The sequence below is a fragment of the Triticum aestivum genome, chromosome 4B (genome assembly GCF_018294505.1).
Source record: "Triticum aestivum cultivar Chinese Spring chromosome 4B, IWGSC CS RefSeq v2.1, whole genome shotgun sequence".
Classification (NCBI taxonomy): domain Eukaryota; kingdom Viridiplantae; phylum Streptophyta; class Magnoliopsida; order Poales; family Poaceae; genus Triticum; species Triticum aestivum.
The window spans coordinates 316,219,922-316,245,477 of NC_057804.1; the positions used below are offsets into that span (position 1 = coordinate 316,219,922).

At 45.2% G+C, this 25,556-nt stretch overlaps 1 protein-coding gene across 1 annotated transcript; it reads right to left on the reverse strand.

Moving 5' to 3' along the window:
• Positions 1 to 2,028: 2,028 nt before the first annotated feature.
• LOC123092082 (uncharacterized) lies at positions 2,029 to 13,085 on the reverse strand. Its single transcript, XM_044513764.1, has 9 exons — positions 13,027 to 13,085; positions 12,133 to 12,444; positions 11,144 to 11,168; positions 10,594 to 10,666; positions 10,308 to 10,401; positions 3,412 to 3,499; positions 2,870 to 2,994; positions 2,729 to 2,783; positions 2,029 to 2,655 (listed from the first exon to the last, which is right to left on the reverse strand). Exons 1-9 carry the CDS (start codon positions 13,083 to 13,085, stop codon positions 2,263 to 2,265), a joined length of 1,224 nt encoding a protein of 407 aa, XP_044369699.1. The 3' UTR covers positions 2,029 to 2,262.
• Positions 13,086 to 25,556: the final 12,471 nt, after the last annotated feature.

Here is a 25,556-nt window from a genome sequence, read left to right on the forward strand (position 1 = left end):
GTACCTGATCCGTGGATCTCCTCCAAACACCTGATCACACATAGGGTCTCCGCATGAGGTAGAAGCCATGTCTCATAAGTAGAAAGGGGTAGTTCAGAGAGGAGCGAGTTCACCTTATCTTCGATAGCCTTTGCTCGAGCTCTTGTCATAGGTCCAAATGGTGTCGTGGGAGATGTAGGCACGTCCATGGGGATGATCGTGGAATGCTCCGCATCACATATGGACTCTAAAAACAGCCTATACTTATGTATTTTGAAATTACATGGGCCTGGCCCAATAATAAGGTGACACATCACCTATAATAGCCTCTGGACGAAATTTGTGAAGTGGCATCTTGTATATTTCGTCCAAGACTTCATGTACTCATTACGGTGGCTTCAAAGTCCTGAAATCATCACTTGAAACTCTGTTCTTGTTTCCCTTGCGCATGCCGTCATCTCTATGCTTGTTCTTTCTCCAATGTTCATCCTTCTCCAAGCTAGGCCCTTCATTTGTAAGCAAAACAAATGTATCCAATTTAGGCAGCATCATATTCTCATGAACATTAGAATCATTACCAAGAAACGAAAGTACCTGGTAATTTAATTGGCGTGCACGAGCTCTAGAATTGGTCCAGTATGTATAGTAGCAGGGGTTGCGGTGTAACAATGGTATTGATGTCCTCATCACTTTGTTAACCCGAAAATGTGGCGGGGGAGGAGTATATATAGTCTAGGGGTAGAGAGAGGTACATGGGCCTTAGCCCAAGCCATGCACGCAAGCACTGTCCAGATGATCTGGGCGTCGGGGTCTCGATGATCCAGATGGTCGTCCGGATCGTCCGACTATGTCGTCGCGGCCGTAGTTGATCCGAATGTCCGGGTCGTCGTCCGGATGGGTCCGGATGATCCGGCTTCGTCCAGAGGCTTGATGTACTCTTCGGGCACATTACATGGATCGTCCGGATGGGGGTCCGGATGATCCGGGCAAGCTCTATCTTGCTCCGTTTCTTCTCTATCTTCGTGTTATTCTCCCTCCATCGTTCGACCTTGCTCCTTAGCTTCTCCATGCTTAGTTCCTTGGTACGTGAGTATGCAAAGTTTCTCCGTTTGAGGTAGTGGCCATGTCTCATGTGATTCAAAAAGGAGTTGAGCGAGAAGCGATGTCACCTCGGTCTCGATAGCTCTTGCACGCGCTCATGTCATCGGTCCACGTGTCACTTAGGAAGACGAAGGTAGGTCCATGGGGATGACTGTGGGATGCTCCGCATCAAGATCCCAAGTGGATATCAAGGCCCTTTATTGGAAGATCCTCTCGTGGATTCACGCCTCCATCTCTCCTAGAGATTTGGGAAGAACTACCTACCTCCAAGACCTCATGTCCTCTATGGATTTGAGATGGACCTTACTCTTCTTGCTATTTCCCTTGGATTTTTTGTGTATGCTTATGGATCTCATGTGTTGCCCATCTAGTGGATGTGTGATTTGGACTTGTCTTTGAGTGTTCCATCTTGTGATTTGTGTGTTTCTCTTGGATTCCCCCTCCAAGCTATGAAAGATTAGGCCATCTAGGGTTCCACTCTTCGTAGTTCTTGCACTTTGTAGGCTTAGCAAAGCATAAACTAGATCTTGAGGGGGTTTTGTTCATCTTATTTCCTCATAGCGGATGAAGACCTGACGAGAAAAATCCTTTTGGAAGAATCCTTTTGGATTAAAGACGAACCGTCTCTGCTAGAGATTTGAGGAAAAACTATCCATTTGGTTACCTTTATTTCTTGTGTTGTTCTTGGATGCAAAATGTACCTGTATTGACCTTGGATTTGAGGGTAGTTGGTGTGAATCACGTCCTGTTGAGTGTTTTCCTCCAGATTTCTCTTTGTTTCTCCTTGTTCCTTGTGTTTTGCCCTAAATCCACCTCCAAAACGTGAAGGTCAAGGTAGATATCTCTCGTACACACATTGCTTGCTTGGCTACATCTGAATGACGTGATTTCGTAGCATGATGGTCACGACACGATATACTAGAAAAAGTTACTGCTGGTTAGAACATGTACAATGTAACAGGACGACAGAATATCACTGCTTCAACCGTCAAATACAAGGTTAAGTTTAGCACATCCTAGTCAGTTAAGTCAACAATGCGAGGCAACTCGAAACCAATTATTGGGAAAAAGAAATAGGTTACACATCATAGCTGCGGTAACTACTTGAAACAATATTTACAATGTACAACACCAGGAGAACTGTCCTGTTAGAGCATATGATGAATGAGAGGATGGCTATGCCTAATCCTCATTATCGTAGTCCTCTTCCTCATCAACCTGCACTGTCAGATGTCCAAAACTGGACGGTCCAACACCAATGCCTCCAATGGCATCTGGCATAGGCAAATCTGGCTGATGGTTGGTGGCTTTTTCAACCTTTGAAATCACAGCTGGCGTCACGACCGATGGAGCCTCCACTAGAGGATGTGAGCTTTGGGGAATAATCTCATTGCCACGGTTGGTCTCTGGAACTATCTCATCTCCTGGCAAGGGTTCACTTTGTTCAGCAAACATGCTGCTCTCATCCTCAAACTGTACATAACCAATTTCCTTTCTCTTGGTTGGAGGCCGCCCTCGCCCTCTTCCTCGACCTCTGCCTCGTCCTCTGGGACTAGTGTTCAAGCTTCTTATGGGCTGCAAAGCCAATCATGTTATCAACTTATCTGCTAAGAAAATTTAACTCTGCTGACATGTGATGGAATTGTACCATTTTGCTAGATCGGGGCTCCTCATTCTCTGGGTCGCTTCCATTTGAAAATTTCCTAGAAAGTGAATTCCAATCATTAATAACATGCTCGTTACTTATCGCAATGATTCATGAGAATTTGACTATGCCAAGTCAATTTACCTTCTTCTGGGTAATCCTCTTTCATCTCCACAAGATTCACCGCCACCAAGATCCGGCACCTTGTTGACAATCTCAGTTAGGAAGTCAAAAGAGCTGTACCTCTTCACACATTGCTTTCTGAGCATCTCATAAGAAACATATAAACCATTAGTCACTAAAGGCAAAGGCACACAGTTTAAACATCGCATAAGTGGCTGTGGTTGACTTGTGTAACTAAATTTTTGACAAAAGAAAACACCATTGATGACCACAATTACCAAAGGTATCAAAAGAAGATAAGTCTTCATCATTAATCTTAGATTATAATCAAATTAGTAGCTCGAACTACAGATGAAAGTTATAAATCATGATAAGTCAGACAAACACATGTGCTGCATATGAGCAGGCACATCTCAGCTTCCACTCAAGTTCCATTCGGAAGGCAGACCATCTTCGCAAATCTCCTATAGTTCATTACTGGAAATCATACCAGAGTAGTTTTCCACTGAAAAACATAAACCAGTTTCCAATTGGTTACCAAGATGAACCAGTCCGAAACTGACCTGCTGATACATCTTGAGCCTTGACAATAATTTCCCAATGTTTTTCTTGTACTCGTCAGCTTTCCATATTCTGGTTCCTCTTTGGAGCCTTCCGGGGAAGCACTAATTGCTAGTAATTGTGTTTTGGTGGCTATGGTGGGAGAACAGGAATACACTACGAGATGACGACCAGCAGAACTCAGCTAATTCATCTAGTCACCAGACTCACTGTCACATTAGAGTCCGGAGAGCTGTTGAAGCCAAACAAGGTGCGGAGTTTAACAGCAGCAGCCATGAAAGAATTACGGCTGATGCTTCCATGGAGGGTGTGGGGATAGGGATTGCTCAGGCGTCGTTATTCAAGATGAAACTGAGACGGATGCACAGCTGTTGTTTGCTATCTGACCCAAGAGGCAAAAAATATACTTGGCTACGTGTTTTAACTAATGTATGGTGTTGATTTCCTTCCCCAGTTTGAGTAATGAAACCTCTTAAAAGAATGAAAACAAAAAATACCCTGTTTTAAATCATAATAGTCATCAAGTTAATAATGAAAATACGAAAGAGAAACTTTTGCCAAGAACATCAAACTGCACATGCTAAGAGTCGTCCATACAAAGGGATGGCATTTCAAGAGGTTACAGAGTTTATTTAAGCTCCAAAAGTCCAAGCAACATTAGACCACACATGTTAGGCTTGTGAGATACTTTATAATTTAATGGTATTTAGTGGCGTAATATGTAAGCGACTAGAAAAACTTAAAAGCAGCAACTGGACAGTCTCCACAAGCTACCTAGGGCTTGTTTGGATGGCCTCCGGCTCCACACTCCGCCAACTCCGAACACGGAGCCAGACCGAACGTCCCAGCTGTTAGAGTTATAATATAAGTCATGTACCCCTTTGTATTTATCCCGTTGTATGAGGGGTTTCCTGCATATGTTCCACACCTGTACATGTATATATATATCGGCCTATGGCCTCATGGAAAGACAAGTTGCTTATTCCTAACATGGTATTAGAGCTAGGTCAATTTTTTGCACGCTGCAACTCGTGCTATTGATCCCTTCTGGCTTATCTCTCTCTCCCGATCGGATCGGATCGATCTCGTCTGGGCTCCTCGATCTCCGTCCGGCTCCTCGATCTCAGCTCAGATCGCTCCCAGCCGGCCCGATCGTCCTCTCCCGCTCCTCGTTCTCCAGGCAGGAGCGATCCCAGCCGGCCCGCTCTTCCTCTCCCGCTCCTCGTTCCCAGGCAGGATCGCTCCCAGGCAGGATCGCTCCCAGCTGGCCTGATCCCAGCCGGCCTGATCCGGTGTGGACTCAGATCAGAGCCGGTCTGATCTCCTGCTCCTGGCTCCAATCAACGCAGCTGCCGCCGGCCCTTGACTCTGCGGTTCTTCAGCCGCCGATTGCCAGCTGCCTCTTCATCGATCTCTGCTAAAAAAAAAAAAAAAAAAAAGAAATGTCTGCTGCATCGGGCTATGTTGCTGTTCCTCGCTGTCCGGTGATCTTTGATGGTACTAACTACACCGAGTTTACTGGCTTCATGCGCATTCACATGCGTGGCATCCGTCTTTGGGGTGTTCTTTCTGGCGAGGTCTGCTGTCCGCCACGTCCAGTTCCTCCGGTGGCCCCTACTCCGCCAACTCCATCGGTTCTTCCTACGGATGCTAATCAGGCCGCCAAGGATGCGGCTAAGGTTGCTGATGATGCTGCTGATTGTGCTTATGATGAGAGGGTTTTGGCTTATGAGGAGGCTCTTCAGACGTATCATGGTGCTCTGTCTGTTTACACCCAGTGGCTTGATGATGATGCTCGTGCTGCCGCTGTTCTCACTGCTAGTGTTCTGCCTCAGTTTGCCTCTGAATTTCTGGGTCTTTCTACCGTCTTTGAGATGTGGACCCGTCTTCGTGAGCGCTATCAGCCCTCTGGTGATGCCTTATACCTCTCTGTGGTCCGTCAGGAGCATGCTCTTCAGCAGGGTGACTCTTCTGTTGATGACTTCTATGCACAGAGTTCTGCTATCTGGCGCCAGCTTGATTCTCTTCGTAGTGCTGGGTGTCGTACCTGCCCCTGTTGCCAGGCTGTCCAGGCTAATTTGGAGTTTCATCGCGTCTATGAGTTCTTGTCTCGGCTCCGTAAGGAGTTTGAGCCCCGGCGTGCTCAGTTGTTTGCTCGTGGCCGTATTTCTCTCATGGAGGCGCTTTCTGAGATTCGTGCTGAGGAGACTCGCTTACGTGGTGCTGGTTTGCTGGAGGTTCCCTCTGTGCTTACTACTCGTGCTTCTACGCCACTTGCTCCACCGACCCCTTCTCGCTCGAGTGCTCCGCCGCTCTTGCCCACTCCTTCTGGAGGCTCAGGTCGCCCCCGTCCACATTGCGCCTATTGCAACAATGATGGTCATCTTGAGTCTCAGTGCTACACGAAGAAGAAACACCTGCGCAAGGCTCGATCATCATCTTCAGGGACTTCGTCATCTACCTCGACAGCTTCAGCCATTGCTTTGACTGAGCAGGATATTCTGAGACTTAAGCGTCTGCTTGCGGCTTCAGGTTCTTCCTCGACGGGTACTGCTGGTTCTGTGACTGATGCTTCCCGCACTGAGCGATCACCCTCTACACAGTCAGGTACATCCTCATGGGTTCTGGACTCTGGAGCTTCTTTTCATATGTCTTCTCATTCTTCCATTTTGTCCTCTCTTAGATCACTCGATTCTCCTATTCATGTCCTCACTGCTGATGGTACTCCCCTTTCTGTTGCTAGTAGAGGCAATCTTACTACTCCTTATTCTGTTCCTGATGTTGCTCATGTTCCTCGACTTACCATGAATTTGTTTTCTGCTGGTCAACTTACGGATTCTGGTTGTCGCGTTATCCTTGACGTTGACTCTTGTTCTGTCCAGGACCGTCATACGCACACTCTGGTTGGGGCTGGCCCTCGCCGCCGTGATTCTCAGGGTCTTTGGGAGTTGGACTGGCTTCATGTTCCTTCTGCTGCCACCACCATCGCCGGTTCTCCCGCTTCTGTTGCCTCCGTCACTGGTTCTTTCCAGCAGTGGCATCATCGACTTGGTCATCTGTGTGGTTCTCGGTTGTCTTCTTTAGTTCGTCGAGGCCTTCTGGGGTCTGTCTCAGGAGATGTCTCTTTAGAGTGTCAGGGTTGTCGTCTTGGCAAGCAGATTCAGTTACCATATTCACATAGTGAGTCCGTGTCTAAGCGTCCTTTCGATTTAGTCCATTCTGATGTATGGGGTCCGGCCCCTTTCGCTTCGAAAGGTGGTCATAAATACTATATTATTTTCATAGATGATTTCTCTCGTTACACATGGCTTTATTTCATGACTTCTCGTTCTGAGGTGTTGTCTATTTATAAGCGTTTTGCTGCCATGGTTCATACTCAGTTCTCTTCACCCATTCGTGTTTTTCGTGCTGACTCTGCTGGCGAGTATATCTCTAAGATGTTGCGTGGTGTTCTTGCTGAGCACGGGACTCTCTCTCAATTCTCTTGTCCTGGTGCTCATGCTCAGAATGGTGTGGCTGAGCGAAAGCATCGACATCTTCTTGAGACGGCTCGTGCATTGATGATTGCTGCCTCTCTCCCGCCTCATTTTTGGGCTGAGGCCGTCTCCACATCCACCTATCTTATCAATATACAGCCTTCCGCTGCTCTACAGGGTGGTGTTCCTTTCGAGCGACTTTTTGATCGTTCTCCCGATTATTCGATGCTTCGCTCGTTTGGTTGTGTTTGCTATGTTCTTCTTGCCCCTCGCGAACGCACCAAACTGACCGCTCAGTCTGTTGAGTGTGTCTTCTTAGGCTACAGTGATGAGCATAAGGGCTATCGTTGTTGGGATCCTAGTGGTCGTCGGATGCGTATCTCTCGAGATGTGACTTTTGAAGAGTCTCGTCCCTTCTACCCACGCCCATCTTCCTCGACTTTTTCAGTGCAGGATATCTCTTTCCTCACTTTTCCTGACTCACTTATCACCCCTGCCGACACTGTACCTCTCTGTTCCACTTCCTCTTCACATCTAGTTGACTTGCAACCACCATCCTCCCCGGTTTCCTCGCCTAGCATGTCACCTGGTTCTCCACCCTCATCTCCGGTGACTTCCTCCCCGGTTTCCTCTCCCAGTTTGTCACCGGATTCTACACCTTCATCTCCGGTGACTTCTTCGTCGCCACCCCCTGATTCTACCTTGTCGATTCCTCCTTCTATTATTCCATCTCTTCCTCAGCATTACACTCGTCGTCCACGACCAGTTGATGCCTCTGTGGATGGGTCGTCATCTTCCTCTCAGCCTACTTATGGCTTGCGTTCTCGTCCTCGTCCGCCTGTTGATCGCTTTGGATTTCCCACCGCTGGTGCTGCTGTTCTTGAGCCGACTTCTTACCGTCAGGCTGTTGTTCATCCTGAATGGCAGTTTGCGATGGCAGAGGAGATTGCTGCTCTTGAACGCACTGGTACTTGGGATCTTGTTTCTCTTCCTCCCGGAGTCCGTCCGATCACTTGTAAGTGGGTCTACAAGGTTAAGACTCGCTCCGATGGTTCTCTTGAGCGTCACAAAGCTCGTCTTGTGGCTCGTGGTTTTCAGCAGGAGCATGGTCGTGATTATGACGAGACTTTTGCTCCTGTGGCTCATATGACCACTGTTCGTACCCTTCTTGCCGTTGCCTCTGCACGCCACTGGTCTATATCTCAGCTTGATGTTAAGAATGCCTTTCTTAATGGTGAGCTGCGTGAGGAGGTGTACATGCAGCCACCACCTGGGTATTCTGTTCCTGATGGCATGGTATGTCGTCTTCGTCGCTCTCTCTATGGCCTTAAGCAAGCCCCCCGCGCCTGGTTTGAGCGCTTTGCCTCTGTGATCACTGCTGCTGGTTTTTTAGCAAGTGCTCATGATCCCGCATTGTTTATTCACCTTTCTCCTCGTGGTCGGACCCTTCTTCTTCTTTATGTTGATGACATGATCATCACGGGAGATGATCCCGAGTATATTGCCTTTGTAAAGGCCCGTCTTAGTGAGCAGTTTCTTATGTCTGATCTTGGACCTCTTCGCTACTTTCTTGGGATTGAAGTCTCTTCTACCTCTGATGGCTTTTTTATATCCCAGGAAAAGTATATCCAGGATCTTCTTGCTCGTGCTGCTCTTACTGACGAGCGCGTTGTTGAGACTCCTATGGAGCTCAATGTTCACCTCCGTGCTACTGATGGTGATCCTCTCCCTGATCCGACGCGTTATCGTCATCTTGTTGGCAGTCTTGTCTATCTAGCTGTCACTCGTCCGGACATATCTTATCCGGTTCATATTCTGAGTCAGTTTGTCTCTGCCCCCACCTCGGTTCACTATAGTCATCTCCTTCGTGTTCTTCGATATCTTCGAGGCACGATCTCTCACCGTCTATTCTTTCCTCGCTCCAGTTCTTTACAGCTCCAGGCCTATTCGGATGCTACGTGGGCTAGTGATCCTTCCGATCGCCGTTCACTTTCTGCTTACTGTGTTTTTCTTGGTGGTTCTCTCATTGCCTGGAAGACGAAGAAACAGCTTGCAGTTTCCCGTTCGAGTGCCGAGGCTGAGTTGCGAGCAATGGCTCTTTTGACGGCAGAGGTGACTTGGTTACAGTGGTTACTTCAGGATTTTGGTGTTTCTGTCACTACACCGACTCTGCTTCTATCTGACAGTACAGGTGCTATCAGCATTGCACGCGATCCTGTGAAGCATGAGCTCACCAAGCATATTGGTGTTGATGCTTTCTATGTGCGTGCTGCTGTGCAGGATCAGGTTATTGCTCTTCAGTATGTGCCTTCCGAGTTACAGTTGGCGGATTTCCTGACAAAGGCTCAGACTAGAGCACAACATGGCTTTTATCTCTCCAAACTCAGTGTTGTTCATCCACCATGAGTTTGAGGGGGGGTGTTAGAGTTATAATATAAGTCATGTACCCCTTTGTATTTATCCCGTTGTATGAGGGGTTTCCTGCATATGTTCCACACCTGTACATGTATATATATATCGGCCTATGGCCTCATGGAAAGACAAGTTGCTTATTCCTAACACCAGCTTCACGAAGCCAGCTCTGCTTTCACCTCCCGAAACTGTGGCTCACGGAGTTCCTCAAAATTACAAGGCCATGCCACCAATAGGAAAAACGATTCGATTTCTCTCCTCACCCGTGAGCGAAACCGAACCAGAGCGAGTTTCCACCCGGTCTCTCTTGTCTCTCTCTCCTTCATCGCTCTTATTTCTCCCTCCCATCAGCCAAATCGCCGGCCACGACTAGGTCTCGCATCCCCACAACAATGGTGGCGGCGCCGGATTCACCATCCACAATCACAGACGGAGCAACCTCTCCCTACTCACCGTTATTACAGCCGCCACCGGCTAGATCCACCAACGGAGAGAAGGCTCGCAGCCACAGAGGACGGCAGTCACGTGGCCCTTCTAGCGCTGTTCGTCAGCGGTGCGCCAGTGGGCGGCCTCAAGGGATGGGCGGTGCGACGAGATCTTTCTTTCCCTGTTGGTCGTGCTAGAGACGACGTCCTTCCCCACTGAACGGGCCAAGCCCTGGCCTTCCTTTCCCTTTTAACGAGCCAAGTCCTAACAAAACGGGCTACCAACCCATGAAGACCATTCGGCCGTACATGGTGCCAAAGTTCACGCTTCGCATGAGGAACTGGAATCAGAGGGAGTCGGAGTTGAGAATTTGGTAGATTTTGAGGACATCCGAATGGGCCCTTATAATATATGGAAATACATTGGAGAAAACCACCATATTACTAACTTTCATCTAAGTACAATGTGTAAATCACAGACGGCTCAAAGCTATCCATATGTCTAGAAAAACATGGAGTGATACAATACATACAGCACGAAGTCATAGTAAGATTAAACAGCCATGGACACAGAATAGAACTCACAGGTGGAAGGAATTCAGTGTCTTTGCACCACTTTGAAGAGTAATTTTGTATGAGCGGTCAATCAAATCTTGCAGAAACAATTCAAGGGCTCTCGCTGCATGCAAACAATAAATTCAGAATGCCAGATACTCACTTTATATGCTTCATCATGGAATTATCTAGTGTTACAATGCACACAGCAAAAAACAGTGATGCCGCAATATCTTTAAAAGCGACAGAAGATATGGGCCAAACATAGAGATTTTAAAACAGATACAAGACACACGAAGATTCTTGCAGAACTTACAAACTAAAACAGGCACAGCCAGTGCAATTTTGCCAACATCCTCATCTGCTTGCATTATCTTTTTGATCCGTGCCTAACACAACAACATAAAATTAGTGACTGGACAAACAGCTGAAATATATAGTCCTACAGAATACAACATAACACAGAGCAAAAGAGCCACACTAGCCAACATAAGATAATGCTAAGCAAAAAAAACAAAGGAAAGCTAGGTTTCAGTAACAGACATAAACAAAAACTTCCAGCCATCAGTACACACCCAAAAAATGTGTGCACGATGTCATGCTAGTTCTCTCAACAAGGAAACACAAGTCATGTTAGGAGAAGTATTATTAAAATGACTATCACGCAAAAGGAACTCCTACAGGGCAAAGCGGAAAGGTCTCGTGCAATTTCAAAACTTGAATGATGTCAGGCTGGTGACAATAAAACAGTGAAAATGTTCCGAACGTGCTGAAAACATTAAGGCTCAAGATTTATAGGTTGCATGTGCCAAATTTTATACTACTACACTGCTGAGCCTGTCTCAGCCTTTCTTTCTATCACTTACCACACGTGTTTGCATCTTGAGGAATCTTGCAAGCGATCGCCCATGCTACCAGCAACTTGGGCAGCAACAGTACAGTATTAAATCGCAATTCAAGCTCGATTTACTCATCTTGTACAACGAGCAACCGAGTTACAACGAAAGAACATCGCAATAGGTTTGCTTCTTCGACGCCATCTTGCACTTGCCAGATAGATATTTTTGCCAGATCATCACAAGTTAGCGTCAGCTACGAGTGAGTGATCAAGAATATTTCCACTCACACAAAACCAACCGCAGTAGACTACCGAGTCCACCTCACTCCATCCATCCATCCACCACAAACGAACTCGACACAAGGGGACAAAATCAATTCACTAGCGAGACAAAGCAAAAGGACGATTAGATTCCTCGCCCGGCCCATGAGCGCTTGCCCGAGAAGAACACCAGCCCGTTCCGCGTCTCCACCCGGGCGGCGCCTCGGCGACGAAACGCACCACAAGAAGACAAACAAAGCGCCAGTCAACGGCGAGATCCACCATGCGAGGACCGAGATCCACCGAGAGCACGGAAGATCGGATCACGGGCAAGCCAGATTAGAGAGGGGCCATGGAGGAGAGGGAGAGAACGAACCGCGGGGAACCGGGTGCCCAGCTTCTTCCTCATCTTTGTCGCAACTCCGACGCCTCGTCGAGCTCGATGCCGGCAATCGTAGTCTACCTTTTGTGTATTTTCTTTTCTCGTTCTTCTTGACGATTGGGTTTCTTGTTTTGTTGTCTTTCCACCAACTTGCACCAACACGGCGGACTCGTGCCAAAAGATATTTACCGCATCTCTCACAGTAGCCCTATTATTTTCACACACGAATTGTTTTTAAGCACGAAAAGCTATCAAATTCTAAATTTTCTTGAAAAAATCCGGCAACCTAAAAAAAATGCTTCGAGTGTAGCGAATATAGGGTAGTCACGCGACTGCCACAAAAGAGTGCTTGCATCACGAAAAATAATCGCTACCCTTTTCTTCCCGCGCGCAACCGGAATGTTGCCTCCGCTTTCCCGCCGGCCACCGCGTCGCCATGGCCAGCTCCTCTGACCCCGCAGCGGACCCCGCGAAGCTCATCGCCGATCTCGCTTTCCTCGCCATGGTCGGCGGAGCCTCCATTGTCGCTCCTTCCACCGACGACATTGTAGCCGCCGCCCCTGCCCGCCACCGTTCCTTCCTCCGACTTCCTCCTCCTTGTTGTGATCCCTACGTCGGATCCGGTCAATTCAGCATCGATCCGGCCGGCCGTCACGTTTGCCCAGTTCGATTCCTTGCTCAACGACCTACGGGGAAGGAAGGAAGAGAGGGACCCGACACAAGTAGGAGGTCAGTGACCTGCGGGAAGGGAAGGAGGAGAGGAGAGGGGGGCTAGGGAGGCATGGTGATGTAGGGCAAAACCCTAGATTCAAGATCTTTTCGCACTTGGAGGATGGAGAAAGGATGAACACTCAATAACACAAGAGAGAGAGAGAGAGACTCAAACAAATCCAAATCACACATCACTAAGATAGCATACATGAGATCCACAAATATATATTAACAAGTCAAAAGGGGGAAGCACAAAGGTAAAGGTTCTTCTCAAATCCAAAGGAGATGAGATCTAGCATCCATGGAGGATCTTCCCATATAGGGGTCTTGCATCCCTAGATTGATATTCCCTTATAGGGCTCTTGCATCCACTAGGGGGATCTTCTCACATGGAGGTCTTGACCTCCAAGAGGAATAATGAATATGAGCAAAGCTCTAGCAATTCTCTATTATGTCTTTGCCAGCCCTAGGATGGAGGTAGGAGAAGGGTATTTATAGTCTAGGTGTGAAAGAGGGGTACATGGGCTGAAAACCGTCGGGATGCGCACACGCAATACCGGACGTCTGGTCGTTCGCGAGTGATTGAACATCTGGTTGGGCGTCGGACTTCCGCCATTTCTTCTCTGGTCAGGTGGTACGGGATTTCCGGTGTTTGCCGGACGTCTGGTGGCTCGGGAGGGTCCAAATGTCCAATGCGCGTCAGACTTCCATCATTTTGCTTCCGGACATGTGGTACAACATTTCTAGTGAAGACCGGACGTCTGGTTGTTGGAACTTGTCGGATGTCCGGCCGCTGTAGCGTTCGTTGGTTGTTGGCTTTGTGGTTGGTTGTAAGTGAATGTGTGAGACGTCCGGTGCCTGTAGCTTCCTACCAACTCCTTTCCTTGCTTCTTGATGAGGACATCAATATCATTGTTACACCCACAGCCCCTACTGCTACGTATACTGGACAAATTACTAGAGCTCGCGCGCGCCAATTAAATTATTAGGTACTTTTGTTTCTTGGTAATGTTTCTAATGTTCATGAGAATATGATGATGCCTAAATTGGATACATTTGTTTTGCTTACAAATAAAGGGTCTAGCATGGACAAGAGGGATGATCACTTGAGCAAGATCAAGCATGGAGATGATGGCATGCGCAAGGAAAACAAGACTGAGTTTCAAGTGACGATTTCAGGACTTTGAAGCCACCACAATGAGCGTATCAAGGCTCGGATGAAATATACAAGATGTCACTTCCTAAATTTCGTCCAGAGGCTATTATAGGTATTGCGTCACCTTATTATTGGGTCAGGTCCATGTAATTTCAAAATACCAGAGTATAGGCTGTTTTTAGAGTCCGTATGTGTGGGGAAACAAGAGATAGGGTTGGTTTCGAACCCCTCCCCCAAGGGCCACGAAATCGCCCCCCCCCCCCTCTTTGGGTTTGTTTAAATTAAAAGTTCGCCATATCTGCAACTTCGCGTACTTCGTTTGTGTTCAACGACCAGACCAAGACATCACAGAACCCCACATTCATGAATAAAGCTTTCCTCTTATATTCACAATATCCAGATTGCAATTTCAGTTTCTTGCTTGTTCTTCGTTTGCTTGCAGGAAATAGACCTTTGTGGTCAGGTTGATCGTGCTCTGGCGTGGTCAATAACCTCTCGGAGTTGGTTCGATTGCTAAGGCGCGACGTCCTCGCACGTTCGTAGTCGGATCGTCAAAGTCTACTCCACCAAAAATGATAGCCACCATCTCATCGAAAGACGGGACACCCTCGCTCTATCAAGTGGTATCAGATTTCTAGGTTGCTCGGTGAGACTTACAAGTTTTTCATAGTTTAGATCGAGTCTGTTCTTCAGACCAACAGTCCATGAAAAAGCCCAAAAAAATTAGGGTTAGTTCATCATATCCGAACCAATCTGAGCATTTGCATAATTTGTTTAGAGTTTTGCTTTGTTGAATTTGCGGTTGCATCGTCGTGTCGAGTTATTGGTCTTAGTGTCTAGTTACCTTAGAGTTTCGAATTTTGGTCACAGGTTTTCACGTCGCCGCCACACCATCGTCATCGCCGCCCCCATATACTATCACCAAATATCCGCTGCCAATCCGAGTCCATATACATCCACCGTATATCCGCCACCAATCCAAGTCATATACATCCATCAGGTCACCATCACGCCAATCCGAGTCCACCTCCACCATAGATTTGCCACCAGTCCGTGCTCCACCGCCCATCATATACCATCACCAGTTCGAGTTCCACCAGATTCTTCTCCGCCACCAGTCCTAATCCGAGTCCAGTATTTGTTCCTTTATCTTCGAGCTCCTGATCACGCGATACCATGAGTCGTGAGCAATTCGGATTCCCCAACTTCCGTGTTACCTGTACAAGAAAAATAGTTCTAGTTTCAAAAAAACTAAGTCTAGAAAATTCTGGCTAGGCAATTTTTCGAAAAAATGTTGCGGAGCCAAAAAAAGAGGGGGGAAAGTGAAAAAAAGAAAAAAAATATTCAGAGTGTGCTCCTCCCTTGTTTACGTGTCGCGCCGTCATTTTGTTAGTGTTCTAGGCTCGCGTCTCTAGTACGGTCTAGCCTAGGACCAGCACAGTACCGTCGTTGAGCGTTTATTCAACTTTACATCTCTAAATTGATTATTGCTGACCCTTTTTGCTACCATATTATAAGCCTTCCCAGCTCCACATACATCTACGTCGTGCGTTTGACTCTCCCTAGTAATCACTCTATGCAAGCGTTGAGAGTTTTGACTACAATGGTTGCCGATCACCACCTGCTGCTAGGTAAGAACTGGTAAGAATTTGAGATTCGCTTGACAGATCTGTGACTGTCCACAACACCACAACCACTTCCTAGCAGTCTATAGGATCATATTCTTGTAACAACAAGAACCTCCACATCGTAAACAGCCCTCCGCCGAGCGAGCCGTGTTCCTCCTGAGACTGGCCAAACTTCTGGTGCCGCTACTACTGATGTTGATGCTTTTGTGGCTCCTGCTGCTGCTGCGAAGGAGGACGATTACGCGGGCGATTATGAGGATGAGGTTGATCATAATTAGAACTACGTGCAACCACCAGCACCACCACCACCAGGTCGTCGACATGCAAATAATCGCAATGGTAGGCCTGCACCACCACCTCAGGTACGAGATCATGACCATCTTCCTATACTAAAATTGCATATTCCACCATTCAAGGGTAGATATGTTCCTGATATATCTCTTACTTGGGAGTTAGAAACTGAACAACATTTTGCATATTTACAATATCCCAAGGAAAGACGTGGTGCTGCTGCTGTTTGTGCTTTCACTAGTTTTGCATGTGTTTGGTGGTCTGAACATTGTAGATTATATCTTATTCCAGCTACTTGGGCTGCTTTGAAAACTGCTATGCGTACTCATTGGGTTCCACCATATTATCAACGTGAATTACTTCGAAAATTGCAGCGCTTAAGAAAAGGAAAAATTCTGTAGAATGATATTATCAAGAATTACAAACTGGCATGATTAGATGTGGTATTGTTGAGGATAATGAAGCTATGCTTGCATGTTTTATGGGTGGATTAAATAGAGAGATTTGGACCATTCTAGAGTACAAGGAGTATAATAATATCACTCGTTTATTCCATCTTGCTTGTAAAGCTGAACGTGAAGTGTAGGATCGACAGGCATTGGCGCGAACTAACTTTTTTGTAGGTCGACCTTCATCATGGACACCGTGATGCGGAGCATCCTACGGTCATCCCCATGGACCTACCATCGTCTCACCAGGTGCCAAGAGGACCCATGACACGAACACGAGCTAGAGCTCTCGAGACCGAGGTGACTTCTTTCCTTAGTGGTATCTCATATGATCCACTCGAGACATGGCTACTACCTAAGTCCGGAATGTTGTGCATGATTAGGTACCAAGAAAACCCTTCTGAGGATGCACATGAAGATGGTCAAGCTCCCAAGTCCATGGATGAAGAGAACCAACGGAAGGAGACTAGACCAGCTCCCATGTTCCGGACATCCAGCCATGGCCCCGGACATCCGGGCCCTAGAGGTGTCGCCTGCATCCAAGGACCAGCGGCCAAAGCTACAGGGCCCGGACATCCGGCGGCCAGCACGAACATCCGGCCCATCGCCCCGGAAATCCGGCTCCCAGCCCGTATATCCGGACAAGTCATCCAGGGAGTACTGAAGCCTGACCCGCCAACCCGGACATCCGACCACAACCCCGGACGTCCGGCCCTTCATGACGCCCCGGACATCAGGCCAACGCCCGGATAATGTCTACTACACAACCTTCTTCTTGTAGACGTTGTTGGACCTGCAAGTGCACATGTTTGTAGGACAGTAACAAATTTCCCTCAAGTGGATGATCTAAGGTTTATCAATCCGTGGGAGGCGTAGGATGAAGATGGTCTCTCTCAAACAACCCTGCAACCAAATAACAAAGAGTCTCTTGTGTCCCCAACACACCCAATACAATGGTAAATTGTATAGGTGCACTACTTCAGCGAAGAGATGGTGATACAAGTGCAATATGGATGGTAGATATAGGTTTTTGTAATCTGAAATAATAAAAACAGCAAGGTAACTAATGATAAAAGTGAGCGTAAACCGTATTGCAATGATAGGAAACAAGGCCTAGGGTTCATACTTTCACTAGTGCAAGTTCTCTCAACAATAATAACATAGATAGATCATATAACAAGCCCTCAACATGCAACAAAGAGTCACTCCGAAGCCACTAATAGCGGAGAACAAACGTAGAGATTATGATAGGGTACGAAACCACCTCAAAGTTATTCTTTCGGATCGATCTATAAAAGAGTTCGTACTAGAATAACACCTTAAGATACAAATCAACCAAAACCCTAATGTCACCTAGATACTCCATTGTCACCTCAAGTATCCGTGGGCATGATTATACGATATGCATCACACAATCTCAGGTTCATCCAACCAACACAAAGTACTTCAAGGAGTGCCCCAAAGTTTCTATCAGAGAGTCAAGAACATGTGCCAACCTCTATGCATAGGTTCCCAATGTCACGAAACCCGCAAGTTGATCACCAAAACATACATCAAGTGGCACATGATATCCCATTGTCACCACAGATAATCACGGCAAGACATACATCAAGTGTTCTCATAAAAGACTCAATCCGATAAGATAACTTTAAAGGGGAAACTCAATTCATCACAAGAGAGTAGAGGGGAGAAACATCATAAGATCCAACTACAATAGCAAAGCTCGGGATACATCAAGATCGTGCCATAGAGGGAACATGAGAGAGAACACGAGAGAGAGAGATCAAACACATAGCTACTGGTACATACCCTCAGCCCCGAGGGTGGACTACTCCCTCCTCGTCATGGATAGCGTCGGGGTGATGAAGATGGCCACCAGTGATGGGATACCCCTCCGGCAGGGTGCCGGGAAGGGCTCCCGAGAGGTTTTTGGTGGCTACAGAGGCTTGCGGCGGCGGAACTCCCGATCTATCTTCTGTTCTGGAAGTTTTAGGGTACGTAGGTATATATGGGTGAAAGGAGTACGTCGGTGGACCGAAGGGGGGGGGCACGAGGCAGGGGGCGCGCCCCAAGGGGGTGGGCGCCTCCCTTCTTCCCTGACGTGCACTCCAAGTCCATGGGTGGTTTTCCTTCCAAAAATAACTTCTCCAGTTGATTTCGTTCTGTTTTGACTCCGTCTGATATTCCTTTTCCTCGAAACACTGAAATAGGCATAAAACAACAAATCTGGGTTGGGCCTCCGGTTAATAGGTTAGTACCAAAAATAATATAAAAGTGGATAATAAAGCCCAATATTGCCTAAAACAGTAGATAAAGTAGCATGGAGCAATCAAAAATTATAGATACATTGGAGACGTATCAAGCATCCCCAAGCTTAATTCCTGCTCGTCCTCGAGTAGGTAAATGATAAAAAAGAATTTTTGATGCGGAGTGATACTTTGGCATAATTTCAATGTAAATCTTCTTAATTGTGGTATGAATACTCAGATCCGAAAGATTCAAGACAAAAGTTCATATTGACATAAAAATAATAATACTTCAAGCATACTAATCAAAGCAATCATGTCTTCTCAAAATAGCATGGCAAAAGAAAGTTCATCCCTACAAAATCACATAGTTAGGCCATGCTTCATTTTTGTCACACAAAGATGTTCCCAACTTCTATACCCCCGATGACAAGCCAAGCAATTGTTTCATACTTAAATAATCTCAAACTTTTTCAACCTTCACGCAATACATGAGCGTGAGCCATGGATATAGCACTATGGGTGGAATAGAATATGATGATGGGGATTGTGTGGAGAAGACAAAAAAGGAGAAAGTCTCGCATTGACAAGGTCAACGGGCTATGGAGATGCCCATTAATTGGTGTCGACATGAGGAGTAGGGATTGCCATGCAACGGATGCACTAGAGCTATGAATGCTCAACAAAAGAAAACTAGTGGGTGTGCATCCAACTCGCTTGCTCATGAAGACCTAGGGTATTTGAGGAAGCCCATCATAGGAATATACAAGCCAAGTTCTATAATGAAAAATTCCCACTAGTATAAAAAGACAACTTATGAGACTCACTACATGAAGAACAAGGTGCTACTTTGAAGCACAAGATATGAGACTCACTACATGAAGATCAAGGTGCTACTTTGAAGCACAAGTGTGGAAAAAGAGATAGTAGCATTGCCCTTTTTATTTATTTTCTTTTTTTGGGGCCTTCCTTTTTTTCTTTTGGCCTTTCTCTCTTTTTTTCCTTTTTTTGGGCAATGCAATAATAATGATGATCATCACACTTCTATTGATTACAACATAAGGATTACAACTCGAAACTTAGGACAAGATATGACTCTATATGAATGCCTCCGGCGGTGTACCGGGATGGTGCAATGAATGAAGAGTGACATGTATGAAAAATAATGCATGGTGGCTTTGCCACAAATGCGATGTCAACTACATGATCATGCAATGGCAATATGACAAAAGTAAAGTATTTCATGATGATGATGATGGAAGTTGCATGGCAATATATCTCGGAATGGCTATGGAAATGCCATGATAGGTAGGTATGGTGGCTGTTTTGAGGAAGATATAAGGAGGTTTATGTGTGATAGAGCGTATCGTATCACGGGGTTTGGATGCACCGGCGAAGTTTGCACCAACTCTCAAGGTGAGAAAGGGCACTATGCACGGTACCGAAGAGGCTAGCAAAGGCAGAAAGGTAAAAGTGCGTATAATCCATGGACTCAACATTAGTCAAAAGAACTCATATGCTTATTGCAAAAATTTAGAAGTCATCAAAAATCAAGTACTACACGCATGCCCTAGGGGGATAGATTGGTAGGAAAAGACCATCGCTCGTCCCCGACCGCCACTCATAAGGATGCACAAGCCAGGTACACTTCATGTTTCAAATTTGTTACACCACTTTAACCATACGTGCATGCTACGGGACTTGCAAACTTCAACACAAGCATTTCTCAAATTCACAATTACTCAACTAGCACGACTTTGATATTATCACCTCCATATCTCAAAACAATTATCAAGCATCAAACTTATCTTAGTATTCAGCACACTCATAAGAATTCTTACAAATCTTTTATGCTTAGCATATTAGGATTTTAAGCAAATTACCATGCTATTTAAGACTCTCAAAATAATATAAGTGAAGCATGAGAGTTCATCTATTTCTTACAAATAAAACTACCACCATGCTCTAAAAGATATAAGTGAAGCACTAGAGCAAATGACAAACTACTCCGAAAGATATAAGTGAAGATCAATGAGTAGTCGAATAATTATGCAACTATGTGAAGACTCTCCCATTTAATAATTTCAGATCTTGATACTTTATTCAAACAGCAAGCAAACCTATAGAAAACTACATTGCAAGGATAACACAACTCATGTGAAGAAGCAAAAATTTAGGCTCAACCGATACTAACCGATAGTTGTTGAAGAAGAAAGGTGGGATGCCTACCGGGGCATCCCCAAGCTTAGATGCTTGAGACTTCTTGGAATATTATCTTGGGGTGCCTTGGGAATCCCCAAGCTTTAACTTTTGTGTCTCCTTAATTCCTCACATATCATGGTTTCTCTTTTTATCAAAAGCTTCATTCACAACAAACTCAACAAGAACTTGTGAGATAGGTTAGTATAAACCAATGCAAAACCTTATCATTTCCTACTGTAACAAATCACTAAAATTATTATTCAACATTGAATACTAAATGCCTCTGCATATTTAATACTCCTATCCTCAAATAGAATCATTAAACAAGCAAACATATGCAAACAATGCAAACATAACAGCAATCTGCCAAAACAGTACAGTCTGTAAAGAATGCAAGAGTATAAAAATTCCCCTAACTCCAAAAATTATGAACTAAAATTCCCACTGTAATAAATTTATCATAGCTAAATATTCAAAAAGATTCAACATTATACCACTCTCTGACTTTTCTAGGGAATTTTTGCAACAGCGGTAAACTTTCTGTTTTCAAACAGCAACATGTATACTAGCAAAATAAGCATGGCAAAGGCTATCCTTGACCTTCTTATTGGAACTAAAGATGAAAAACATTATTCTAACTAAGAGCAAGCAAATACTAACAAAAGAAAATGACGCTCCAAGCAAAACACATATCATGTTGTGAATAAAAATATAGCTCCAAGTAAAATTACCGATGAACGAAGACGAAAGAGGGGACGTCATCCGGGGCATCCCCAAGCTTAGGCTCTTGGTTGTCCTTGAATATTGCCTTGGGGTGCCTTGGGCATCCCCAAGCTTAGGCTCTTACCGCTCCTTATTCGATAGTCCATCGAATCTTTACCCAAAACTTGAAAACTCCACAACACAAAACTCAACAGAAAACCCGTAACCTCCGTTAGTATAAGAAAGTAAAACAACCACTTAGGTACTGTAATGAACTCATTCTAAATTCATATTGGTGTAATATATACTGTATTCCAACTTTTCTATGGTTCATACCACTTAATACTAGCCATAGATTCATCAAAATAAGCAAACAACACATAGAAAACAGAATATGTCAAAAAAAGAACAGTCTGTAGTAATGTGTAACAAACGTATACTTCTGGAACTCCAAAAATTCTACAAAATTATTAAGTCCTAAGAAATTCGTGTACCAATCCAGAGCAAAAAGAATCAGATCAAGAGCACATTTTTGTGAATTAACAAAACTAATTTACTGGGTGCAAAAGTTTCTGATTTTCAGCAGGATCAACACAACTATCACCGTAAGCCATCCTAAAGGTCTTACTTGGCACTTTATTGAAACAAAAGCTACAAACATGATTACTACAGTATCATAATCATGTGGACACACAAAAACAGTAAGGATAAATATCGGGTTGTCTCCCAACAAGCGCTTTTCTTTAATGCCTTTCTAGATAGGCATGATGACGGCAATGATGCTCACATAAAGGATAAGAATTGAAACATAACGGGAGCATCATGAAGCATATGACTAGCACATTTAAGTCTAACCCACTTCCTATGCATAGGGATTTTGTGAGCAAATAACTTATGGGAACAATAATCAACTTGCATAGGAAGGTAAAACAAGCATAACTTCAAGATTTTAAGCACATAGAGAGGAAACTTGACATTATTGCAACTCCTACAAGCATATGTTCCTCCCTCATAATAATTTTCAGTAGCATCATGAATGAATTCAACAATATAACCAGCACCTAAAGCATTATTTTCATGACCTACAAGCATAGAAAATTTACTACTCTCCACATAAGCAAAATTCTTCTCATCAATAGTAGTGGGAGCAAACTCAACAAAATAACTATCATATGATTGAAAATTAAGATCAGGATTACAAGTTTCATGGTTATCATTATTCTTTAAAGCATACGTGTCATCACAATAATCATCATAGATAGGAGGCATGCTTTCATCATAGTAAATTTGCTCATCAAAGCTTGGGAGACAAAAAATATCATCTTCATCAAACATAGCTTCCCCAAGCTTGTGGCTTTGCATATCATTAGCATCATGGATATTCAAGGAATTCATACTAACAACATTGGAATCATGCTCATCATATAAATATTTAGTGCCAAACAATTTAGAGATTTCTTCTTCTAGCACTTGAGCACAATTATCCTTTCCATCATACTCACGTAAGATATTAAAAAGGTGAAGCGTATGAGGCAAACTCAATTCCATTTTTTAGTTTTCTTATATAAACTAGACTAGTACTAAAACAAGAAACAAAAAGATTCGATTGCAAGATCTAAAGATATACCTTCACTTACCTAGCCTCCCCGGCAATGGCGCCAGAAAAGAGCTTGATGTCTACTACACAACCTTCTTCTTGTGGACGTTGTTGGGCCTGCAAGTGCACAAGTTTGTAGGACAGTAGCAAATTTCCCTCAAGTGGATGACCTAAGGTTTATCAATCCGTGGGAGGCGTAGGATGAAGATGGTCTCTCTCAAACAACCCTACAACCAAATAACAAAGAGTCTCTTGTGTCCCCAACACACCCAATACAATGGTAAATTGTATAGGTGCACTAGTTCGGCAAAGAGATGGTGATACAAGTGCAATATGGATGGTAGATATAGGTTTTTGTAATCTGAAATAATAAAAACAGCAAGGTAACTAATGATAAAAGTGAGCGTAAACGGTATTGCGATGATAGGAAACAAGGCCTAGGGTTCATACTTTCACTAGTGCAAGTTCTCTCAACAATAATAACATAGATAGATCATATAACAAGCCCTCAACATGCAACAAAGAGTCACTCCGAAGCCACTAATAGCGGAGAACAAACGTAGAGATTATGGTAGGGTATGAAACCACCTCAAAGTTATTCTTTCGGATCGATCTATAAAAGAGTTCGTACTAGAATAACACCTTAAGATACAAATCAACCAAAACCCTAATGTCACCTAGATACTCCATTGTCACCTCAAGTATCCGTGGGCATGATTATACGATATGCATCACACAATCTCAGATTCATCCAACCAACACAAAGTACTTCAAGGAGTGCCCCAAAGTTTCTATCAGAGAGTCAAGAACGTGTGCCAAACCCTATGCATAGGTTCCCAATGTCACGAAACCCGCAAGTTGATCACCAAAACATACATCAAGTGGCACATGATATCCCATTGTCACCACAGATAATCACGACAAGACATACATCAAGTGTTCTCATAAAAGACTCAATCCGATAAGATAACTTCAAAGGGGAAACTCAATTCATCACAAGAGAGTAGAGGGGGAGAAACATCATAAGATCCAACTACAATAGCAAATCTCGGGATACATCAAGATCGTGACATAGAGGGAACACGAGAGAGAACACGAGAGAGAGAGAGAGATCAAACACATAGCTACTGGTACATACCCTTAGCCCCGAGGGTGGACTACTCCCTCCTCGTCATGGATAGCATCGGGATGATGAAGATGGCCACCGGTGATGGGATCCCCCTCCGGCAGGGTGCCGGGAAGGGCTACCGAGAGGGTTTTGGTGGCTACAGAGGCTTGCGGTGGCGGAACTCCCGATCTATCTTCTGTTCTGGAAGTTTTAGGGTACGTAGGTATATATGGGTGAAAGGAGTACGTCGGTGGACCGAAGGGGGGGCCACGAGGCAAGGGGGCACTCCCCAGGGGGGTGGGCGCCTCCCTTCTTCCCTGACGTGCACTCCAAGTCCATCGGGTGGCTTTCCTTCCAAAAATAACTTCTCCGGTTGATTTCGTTCTGTTTTGACTCCGTCTGATATTCCTTTTCCTCAAAACACTGAAATAGGCATAAAACAACAAATCTGGGCTGGGCCTGCGGTTAATAGGTTAGTCCCAAAAGTAATATAAAAGTGGATAATAAAGCCCAATATTGCCTAAACAGTAGATAAAGTAGCATGGAGCAATCAAAAATTATAGATACGTTGGAGACGTATCACCGGACATCCAGACCAGTCCTATCCAAGAAGCCCCAAGATGGCGCCAGGCCAGCCCGGACATCCGGCCCGACAACCCGGACATCCGGCCCGACGCCCGGACGTCTGGCCACCCCTGTCTGCGCATAGTGTAAACAACCGAGCCCGTGTATCCCTTTGCCCCCCTAGACTATATATACTCCTCCTCCGCCCTCTTTCTAGGGTTAGCATTGTGATTGCTCATATTTGAGATAGAGCTTTGCTCATCCACTTGGTTACTTCTCCTCGGAGCTCACGACCTCTTCAGAGAAGATCTCCCAAGCGGATTCAAGACCCCATCATGGAAATACCTTTCAAGACCTCCTCATGGAGAAGACCTTTTGTATCGTCCTTTGTTGACCTTGAATCGTGTATCACTCTTTGTGTTTTGAGGATCTAGCATAATTGTAACTGGATCTTGTTGGTGGAGTGATTTCTCTTGTGTTTCCCCTCGTTTTCCTCTTGTGTTCTTCGTAGGATCCCCTCCAATCGTGAAAGATCGGGCATCTAGGGTTTTACCCTACATCATCTTGGTATCATGAACCACGTTGATCACGTATTTGGAGCCCCTACCCCTCTTTTTCTAGCTTGATTTTGTTGTTTTTCGTCCTAATCCAAAAATCCTCATCAAAAATAGCCCCAATTTTTTTGTGATTTGTTGGTGTGATGAAGTTTTGTTGGATTTGATCCATGGATTTGCTTTGCTACGTGTGGATATAGCTTTCCCCCATCATCTCCGCAATTTCCATCCACAAAATCCACCGAATTTTGCTCCAGATTTGCCACTCCTCCGCGGAGTTCATCGAGTTCGTCCACGGATCCCGAGCCCGGACATCCGGCCCGTGACCCCCGGACATCCGGCCCGCCCCGGACATCCGGCCACCAAGCCCGGACATCTGGCCCCTGACAGCAAAAACTCCATCCACCGCCCCGTTTTCTGCCTAACTTTCGCCAAATTTTGTTAGGGTGCACACATACACTTCCACATACCACCATCACTTCTGCATACCAGCACCGCTTTCCGTAAGCAACACCATAGCTTACCCGCTATCAACTCCTACAATTTTGACCCGTTTTGATCTTTAGGAATTTGAGTTGTGGTTCCCGTGT